The sequence below is a fragment of the Neomonachus schauinslandi genome, chromosome 7, assembly GCF_002201575.2.
Source record: "Neomonachus schauinslandi chromosome 7, ASM220157v2, whole genome shotgun sequence".
NCBI classification, from domain to species: domain Eukaryota; kingdom Metazoa; phylum Chordata; class Mammalia; order Carnivora; family Phocidae; genus Neomonachus; species Neomonachus schauinslandi.
Genome location: NC_058409.1, coordinates 35817220 through 35826441, shown reverse-complemented (window position 1 = coordinate 35826441; position 9222 = coordinate 35817220). Strand labels below are relative to the sequence as shown.

Here is a 9222-nt window from a genome sequence, read left to right as displayed (position 1 = left end):
TTGGCTTAGATTGGTTCGGTTTTCACAGCCAGGCATTCCTTTTAGGCCTCATTTTGTGTCTGTGAAACAATAATGCCATGTACCTCATCTCCCAGGATTGTTGTGAGGATCAAATGTGTAAGAGTTTGACAAGCATAAGCTTTTTATAAGTGTAAGGTAGTAAGAATGATCTTTGTGGCTAAATATACTTTTATTTTTCTTTTAGTCTTTATGTATTTTTTTCAAAGGAAGGCACTTGGCAGAAGGGACAATCATATGAGGATCTCTGGAAGCATTTAATCTGATTTTGCACAATGGTATGTTTGAAGCTGTTTCAGCACTGAGGATGTTCTATTTTAAATAGAGTCTACTGATCTACGTCTTTTGGTATGTTAGGACTTGCCTTCCAAGTTATTATATACTACTATTTTTAAAACCTGAGGAATGTTTGCTCTTCTTACACCTGCCTGTTGGATACCACAGGCAAAATATTAGCTACATGCTTTCAAAGCTAAGTGGCACCTTGAAAACAAACACCACAGAACTCTTTGTTCATGGAATACAGTGTTTCTCAATGAACCCTTCATGGAGGAATGCTATGAGACCCAAAATGGTTTATTCATCAGATGCTAAACTGTAGTTTCCATGCACTACATTGTCAGTGCACCTGACAGTGCATTTAGGCTGCTTTCTTTGTATGACTTAGCTTTCTAGCTCTTATCACTTACAGCTGTTTCCTTCCTTTTACTTAAAACCACCCACAAAGAGCAGACAGGGTTGCCTGGATGCAGGCTAGAAGCTCACTCATCTATACAAGCCCACGTGGGTCTGTTTACTGGGCTTGCATTCATGAGCTGGATTCAAACACTCCTTCAGTTTTTCTACCTAAAATTTAAAGTCATTAAAAAGGACTCAGAGCGCCCTTGTGTTGACTGGATTTTCTTGTTTATTCTCAGTTAAGGCCAAAGAAGTTAGAGTTTTTCTTACTGTAGAGTTGTTCAGGTTAATTTTCTTTCTGTGCTGTAGGCAAAGGAGTCATTGTGAATTGGGTGTAAGCTTCGTGGGCAGAGATCTTTCATTTGTTCCTGATGCATCCCAAGTACCCAAAGAGATCCTGGAATATAGTAGGTGCTCAACAAATCCTTGTGGAGTGAGTGAATGAAGTATACCACTCTGGAGTTTAGCCTTGTGTAATTTGAGACTGAAGTTAGTGCGGGCTTCAGTAACATGTCCTTACTTATGGCACTGTAATAAAATGGACAGATTAAAATAATTTCTTTCTGCTTCAACACAGTGGCCTCGGGTTTTTATTTTTTCTAGCCGGGAGCCTGACATGCTGAACAAAATGGTTTGAGTGTTTGCCCTTAAACTCATAAAGGCGATTTATGAATGGCTATTTCCATTTAGAGTAGCAAGTTGATTGGGTAATTAATAATGTTTCCATTTCTGAGCCTATCTTTTCTCCCTTGCAAATCTGCCACTTACTTGTGGGGAAGATCTCTTCCTGAAAAGCTCCTAAACTATTTGGGGTGAACCTGTATTTCCAAAATAAATGATTTGACAAATGATAGGGCTAGTTTAACATAACGGTTATTTATCTTTTTACTTACACTGTAATAGTCTTTCTGTTATCTTCCTGTCCTCAATCCTGCTAGAAGAAGATTAGGTACGACATGAAGCAGAATGGTGCAAACGGGAAGAGCGCGGGCTCTGACATCAGCCGGGGGGGACGGAGCGCTTCTAGCTGTGTGAGTTTGGGCAAGTCAGTTCTTTTTCTCTGCCTCAGGGTTCTCATCTGCATAATATGATAATAGTAACTGTCTTCTGGCATTGTTGGGGGAAAGTAAGTGGCTAACGCACGTAGTTGCATGTAACACACTTAACTTCATGTCGGCACACAGTAGGTGCTTTAAAGTACTTGTTAAATATCTTGATAGTATTCCTGACAATAATAATTTCTTACATTTATTCCACGAACCTGAAAATAAAAAGCTGAGGGAAGCAGTCTGCAGAAATCTTCACCAACCTGGAGTAATAAAGAGAAGAAAGAGCATGAATAACAGTGCACATTTGAATTATGACTTATTTTTTAAATGTTATTTAAATGATGGGAAAGTGTGCTTGGAAACTTATCTAGTGGTGGTTGTGGCTTAATCAGTTTATAGAAGGTAGGGCAGTTTTTAACTATCAAAGCAGTAATAGTAAAGCTTTCATATGTCTACTAATGGACATTTTATAATAAGTCTGTGTATCATTTTGCCCTTGGGAGATGAGGAGGTAAATAAAACATGGCCTGAGCCCTCAAGGAGCTCACTGTCAAGGGGACAGAGGGAAATACATTAATTTTTATCATGAGTGCTTTCTCAGGGGCTTATTACAGACATAGTGTGTGGGGCAAGGATCGTAGTTTGGTTTTTTTTTTTTATAAGATTTTGTTTTTAAGTAATCTCTACCCCACTGTGGGGCTTGAACTCATGACCACCAGATCCAGAGTCACACGACTGAGCCAGCCAGGCACCCTGTATCTTAATTATAAATCTATGACAGCTTTTAGAGTACTTAGAGTTTATTGCCTTTTTAAAAAAGTAAATGTTCTCTCTAGTCCTCCTACTTCTCTCACATGATGACTTCCCTAAGGCTAGCAGGGAGGAATGTGTCAGGAGTTCTTGTCACACAGACCCCAAATTGGTAAAGCATTAGCTTGTGAAGTTTTACTAGTCAGGAAAAGAAGAAATATCTTCTGATAATTTTTAAGTCATCACTTAAATCTGTTTGGCTTGCAGAAGGATACTAGGAGTATACTCAGTGCCACACCACAGTGAATTTCAAGATAGACACTGAAGTCCTGAAACTAAGTTTTAAAAATGTTGATTTCATTCTTTAGTAGCAAAAAAAATTGAGAACCTGCCTGGTGCCCAGGTGTTATACTTTACATAACATTATTCCCTTTAATCTCTCAAACGCTTTGAGATGGATTTTTTCCCCTAATTGTACAGATGAAGAAATTAAGGCAGGCTGAGGTTAAAGTAATTTGCCCAAGACTCCCACAGATGGGCTTCAGACTGAGGTCTCTTGGATTCTAAAGCTCATTCTGTTTTCAACACTCTGTATTCATTTTCATTTTGCTTTTTATTTCTTAGCTTTTCACTGAGAAATCATTTGACTCTAAACAACATGGTGTTTATAGGGGCCCTGGCCCCCACACAATTTAAACTCTGCATCTGTGTAACTTGTGACTCCCCCACAACTTAACTACAAGTAGCCCGCCACTGACTGGAAGCCTTACTGATGACACGAATAGTCGATGAACACACATTTTGCATGTTATGTAAAGTACATACTGTATTCTGACTGTAAGAAACCTAGAGGAAAAAAAATGTTAGGGAAACCATAAGGAAGAGAAAATGCATTTATAGTACTGTATTGTATTTATTGAAAAAAAAAAGTCCACATGGAAGTGGACCCACACAGTTCAAACCCATGTTGTTCAAGGGTCAACAGTAATTTGACTTACAAAATGTTGCAAAACAGACAAAAAATTCCTTTACCCAGCTTCCCTAAACCGGTGTATCATTTTTAAAACCAGGGAATTAGCATTGATACAGTGTTAACTAATCCACACACCTTATTGAAATTTGGCACTAGTCTCCTCATATCATTTTTCCAGTCTAGGAGTCAATCCGGGATCCCACATTGCATTTAGTTGTTACGTGTTAAGTCTCCTGCATTGTGGGACACTTCCTCATGCTTTTTTTTTTTTTTTTTTTTTTTTTGTCTTTCTGGACCATGGTACTTTTGAAGAGTACTGGTCATTTATTTTGTAGACTTCGTATCTTTAAATGCATTTGGTTTATGTATGCATTTAACGTTGAGATATGAGGGTTTTCCTTTATGTCATAATTATAAGCTGTTTCCTTCAAAAAACTTTATTATGTCATTGCCAATTATTAGGACATTTTTTTTTTTTTCTAAAGATTTTATTTATTTTTTTGACAGAGACACAGCGAGAGAGGGAACACAAGCAGAGGGAGTGGGAGAGGGAGAAGCAGGCTTCCCGCCGAGCAGGGAGCCCGATGTGGGGCTCGATCCCAGGACCCTGGGATCATGACCCGAGCCGAAGGCAGACGCCCAAAGACTGAGCCACCCAGGTGCCCCTAGGACATTTTTTAAAAAATATTTATTTATTTGTCAAAGAGAGAGAGCGAGCGAGCGAGCGCACAAGCAGGGGGAGTGGGAGAGGGAGAAGCAGACTCCCCGGTGAGCAGGGAGCCCGATGCGGGGCTCGATCCCAGGACCCCGGGATCATGACCTGAGCCGAAGGTAGATGCTTAACTGACTGAGCCACTCAGGCATCCCTGTTAGGACATCTTTGAATGAATAAGGGTGATGTGACGTTGTTGGCCTTTGTCTAGAATCTAACTTGTCGCAGCCAGAAGGGCCTTGAGTAGTATCCTCTGGTGGCCCACCCTCTGGCTTCACAGATGGCAGCATAATGGTCTGTACGTCTTGACTCCTTGTCTTTTGTTCTTTCTACTTCATCCTCCTACTGGTCTGAAAGGCCAAGGAACAACCATTGAAAAATTTATTGACTTAAATATGTTTTGTCCTTGATCATTGAAATTTTGATTAATCAATGATTCATTTGATCTTGGTATAAAATCAACTTTACTTTCCTCTAAGATACACTATTGTGTGTAGCTCATTAATTTGGCACAGTTCATGGTGATTTCTTTGTTTAACTAAAGGCCAAGTCTCTTTTCAGCTGCTCCACCCATTTGCACATGCATTTTTGGAAGCAGCCTGAGCAGCAAAGATTTTCGTAGTGCTTATATAACAGAAATGTTTAATATACAGACTTATTTTAGGTCCGCTTGGCCTTTGTACGACCAACCATACAGATCTGTCAGCTCGGTTGCTTCCTTGTGCTCTCTTCGATAATACCATTTGGAAGTTGGTAAACAATGGTTTACCAACTTACATTAACTTTTTTTTGCGGGGGGGGGTGTTATTATAAAAGGCAGGCATTGACTTCTAAGCTTTTTGGAAAGTTGATATTTTAAAAACTCCGTACTCTTAAGAGTAGGCTTTATGAAAGCTTGTATATTTTTCCCTTGTAAATGAGAAAGGTAAGTAACTGTATCTTCATGAAGCTGCTTCCACAAATATATTAACTCTTATTAAGACCTATTCCTGTAATTAGATGGACTCCATTTCTTGGCCTCTCACTTTTCAAAGCTCTTTGTCTGTCTTAATGTATATTTTCTTTTTTACCTTGTTTTTTACCCAGTGCTGTTTGGGGCCTCTTACCTTTTTTTAAAATTTATTTAGGCCTCTTACCTTTCAATATGTAAAAGGTAAATGAAAGCAAGGTATAAGACATTGTAGAGGAGTCAACATTTTACCCTGGTTAGACTGTGATATTTGTAATAGATTTATATCTTGGGGAAAGAAAAAGGATTTCTTTTATACATTCTATAAAAGAAGTAAAATCATAAGTAAGTTCAAAATGAAGTGAAATAGGGCGCCTGGGTGGCTCAGTCGGTTGAGCGACTGCCTTCGGCTCAGGTCGTGATCCTGGAGTCCCGGGATCGAGTCCCGCATCGGGCTCCCTGCTCAGCAGGGGGTCTGCTTCTCCCTCTGACCCTCCCCCCTCTCATGCTCTCTCTATCTCATTCTCTCTCTCAAATAAATAAATAAAATCTTTAAAAAAAAAAATGAAGTGAAATATACTTTGGAAAATCCCGAAAGTCCCCCAGAACATATGGCCCGCTGGGTGAATGTACACGGCCCCATGTGGTAATCGTTAGGCCACTACAGTTTGTGATCCACTGAGCCAGGTTCTGGGATGGCAGGCATTTTTGGCAGACATCTGGGTGTTTAGACCACTTTGCTTCCATGAGAGTTGCTAGTGTGGAGTGGGGATTGGGAAATCTGTGTGACCCTGCTTGTGTGCAGGCTTTACGCCATTTCTGTTTCTAGCGCAAACTCCTCGTCTTAATAGTAGTTAGTAGGCCTTCTCCTTTGGGGAAGTACTAAACGAGATAATGCATGAGATGGCCTCTAATACCTGGTGCATTAGATCAGTGGATGCTCACTAAGTCTTTGATGGTCTTGATCCTGACCTAGCTTGATCCGTTCTAATGTCACACCATGTTTGAAAAGGTGTCCAGAGAAACCTGTCCACTGCCTCCTGTCTTCTCAAATTGGCATTCCTGGTGATGACCTTCTTTCTGAGAGCCTTCCCTCTCTCAACCCCTTATTACCTGACTTCAGAAGGTTCCTGAATTAAATCATGAATATTCAAGTTACCACAAGATGGCGTCAGATCATTTCAAGTAATGCCAGGTAGGGGGAGCCTCAGCACAGTAAATCTTTAATTTTAAAAAAGTTAGAATATATGCCTTTCACGTCATGGTATTTAGCTATTGTAAATAAACCTCTCATTTCTTCTCCCATTCTCATGTGGAAACATGAAGCTCGTGTCTATTCAACTCCCCAAAGTAGTTGGGTGGGAACATGACTTGAATCATGCAGATGATTTTACTAAAGTGAATTGTTCAGGATCTCTTGTGTTTGGCTGAAACCTTCATTTTACTTCATTGTTATTTACAAGGGTGACCCTTAGGTATTTTACAGTGACCCCTCTCCACAATTTCCCATTTCCCTATTATCCCTGAGTCTGATGTGTTTATTTTTCTCCTGATATGTTTATTTTTTTGTTTGTTTCCCCAACTAATACGTAAACTCTGTAAGAGGCTACAGTTTTGTTTGTTTCTTTACTACATCCTCAGTGCCTTGAACCGTGCCTGGCATGGTAGGTACTCAAAAACCTCTTAAATGAAGAATGAATAGAGAATTTTCACTGTTGTTTCAGTCAGTGCCCTTTGGCTTAATAAGCAAGTCTTAAAATTATGTAAAAATATGAAGTTTCTGAGTTTATAGTCTTTAGGAATTTCACTGATAACTTGGTGAAGTAATCAAAACTTGAAAGCTTTTATCACTATCCTCCTCTGGTGATTATATTTCAAATCTCTTCCATAATTTAGTTCAGTAATCTTCCTACAACTTACAGTATATTTGTAATATTGAGTCAGGATGTATTGATGAATACAAAATGAGCAAACTAGGACTAGTGAAGGAAATAATTTCAGACTTTCATTTTACCTTAGTAAAGTGTTTATTCACGCACACAAACACACACAATTCAGGGGATCTGGGTGAGGCTGAGATATTTTCCTTGCTTCAGGGGTGCTCTGTAAGCGAGGCCCCTTGCCAAGAAGCAGAGTAGCTAAATCTGACCCTCCCTAGTGGACATTATCTGAAAGTTAAACTTCAAGAAAGCAGTCATCATAATTTTGAGCATTTTTTTCTGGAGCAGAAATGAATGAATGAATGAATACTTAAAAATCCACTTTGTGATTCGTTCTCAAAATTGCAGTTGCCAGGATGGAAGTGTGAATGTCAGAGTTTTTGGCATGGAGCATGATGAGGTGTCGAGGCTGCTGATTACTGACCATCTCTGTTCTCTTCACAGATAGGTCCCCAAGCAAAGTGAGGTTTATTTTCCAAATTGACCCCTGAGGTCAGCGAGGTTCATCTCCCTAATCACTCATTCAGCAAAAATTTATTGAGTGCCTACTGTGTGCCAAACACTGTGTTAGTGGTAGAGATAGAGTGACTGAAGTAGATCATATTCCTGTTCTCACAGAGCCTGTGAGTGTCCTTCAGTGTCTTTCGAGGCCACAGATATCTTTAATATGTGTGAAAGTAGTGGACCCTTTTCTCTGAAGATCAACCAGTTAGCCAACCTCTCTCTCTCTCTCTCTCTCTCACACACACACACACACGTATACATACAGGTAGCTGGTGTGAGATGGGGAGACCCACACTCACTGAGTTGCATATACCACTTCCTGGGGTTCCAAAGACTTGAAGCTCAAGTTCACCGAGTGGCGGGCCCCTCTTCCCTTGCCCCTCAGCTTCTTCACTGCTTTCATCCCCCGTTGGTCCTTCATGATGTCTTGGATGGGACTTCCTGTAATTTCCTTTTCAGGTTTGGTCACATGATGAAGCAGTGTAAGCTTTTAGATAAAGAGCCCAAGGGGTGCTCAGCAGGCTTGGATTAGGGACTGCCTTGTCCTGTGGGTTTGAGGAAGTCACTTCCACTCCCGAAGTCACTTCCACTCTGCATCTGAGCAATAGAAAGGACTGGATTTGGGTAATTCTGAGGAGATTTAAGGGTAAGTTAGGTAGGCAGGTTAAAAAGGCAATAGAGAATAGCTGTGGGTAAATTACAGTCTCGGTGCTCTTTAGCTGGGTGATTTTGAGCAAACTACTTAGTTTATCTGGGCCTTATTTTACACATGTGAAAGGGAAAAAGCAGCAAAGACCTCATGGTGTTAATTTGAGAATTAAACTGAAATAATGTATGTAAACTGCCAGGACAAAAATGGTAGCTTTTTTTCCAGCCTTGTTATATCCAAATTGTCTTTCAGGGGAATTAATAGATAAACGATTTATTGAGCCCCTGGAGTGGACTACTTCTGTAATTGTTCTCCGGTGATACCAGCCCAGCTGTCAGGCAATGGTGTATGATCGTAGGGAAAGGTTCACTTTGCATTAGGCCTGGTTTAATTTCACGGCTCTCCCACTGACTAGCTGGGTGATCCTAGACTCTCTGATCTTTATTCAGTTTCCACTTCTGACAGATGAGACAATGGTAATATGTGACCCAGTCACAGCAGAGAGGCTGTTTTGGGATTTGAACAAGATCGTGTAAGTAAACAGAGCGTGTAGCACAGGGCCTGGCACAGAGGACACTCTTCATTTATGTAAGACTGGTTCCATAATTAACCTAGTTTAACCTCACCCTCCCTTCTCCGCCCAGGGCTAGGTTGGATCTCAAGGTTTTCCCTGGATTTATACAGGTTCAGTTGATGATAGCCTCTCACTCATCTAGGCCCAAGTGGTAAAGTGAAGAGCCTTGATTGAAAACGGGCCTTAGAGGTTCCTTGGAAAATATGTGCTGTTCCTGCAAAAAAAAACTGTGGTTGCTGGGAGAGAATTCACTTTGGTAAAAGACAAATGGTAATTCTTTTTTATGTGTTTTCATTTAGTATCCCAACCCCATGGATAAAAATGTCATCTCTGTAAAAATTGTGGAGGAAAAAAGAGGTAAGTTTTCTGAATTATACCTCACTTCGGTCATGATCATTAAGTGATACTGATTTTCGTAAAGGTGTT

General features: G+C 40.2%; 1 protein-coding gene across 2 annotated transcripts in view; it reads left to right on the top strand.

Moving 5' to 3' along the window:
- PRELID2 (PRELI domain containing 2) overlaps positions 1 to 9222 on the top strand; it is a 65015-nt gene that overhangs the window by 4019 nt on the left and 51774 nt on the right. The window contains exons 1-2 of one of the 2 annotated variants that reach the window (XM_021701974.2): positions 1688 to 1727; positions 9096 to 9153. In XM_021701974.2, coding sequence (XP_021557649.1) covers positions 9108 to 9153 — 46 coding nt within the window. In that variant the 5' untranslated portion in view covers positions 1688 to 1727; positions 9096 to 9107. Of the gene's footprint in view, positions 1 to 1687; positions 1728 to 9095; positions 9154 to 9222 lie in introns of those variants that run through there. The other variant, XM_021701972.2, reaches the window with a different exon arrangement.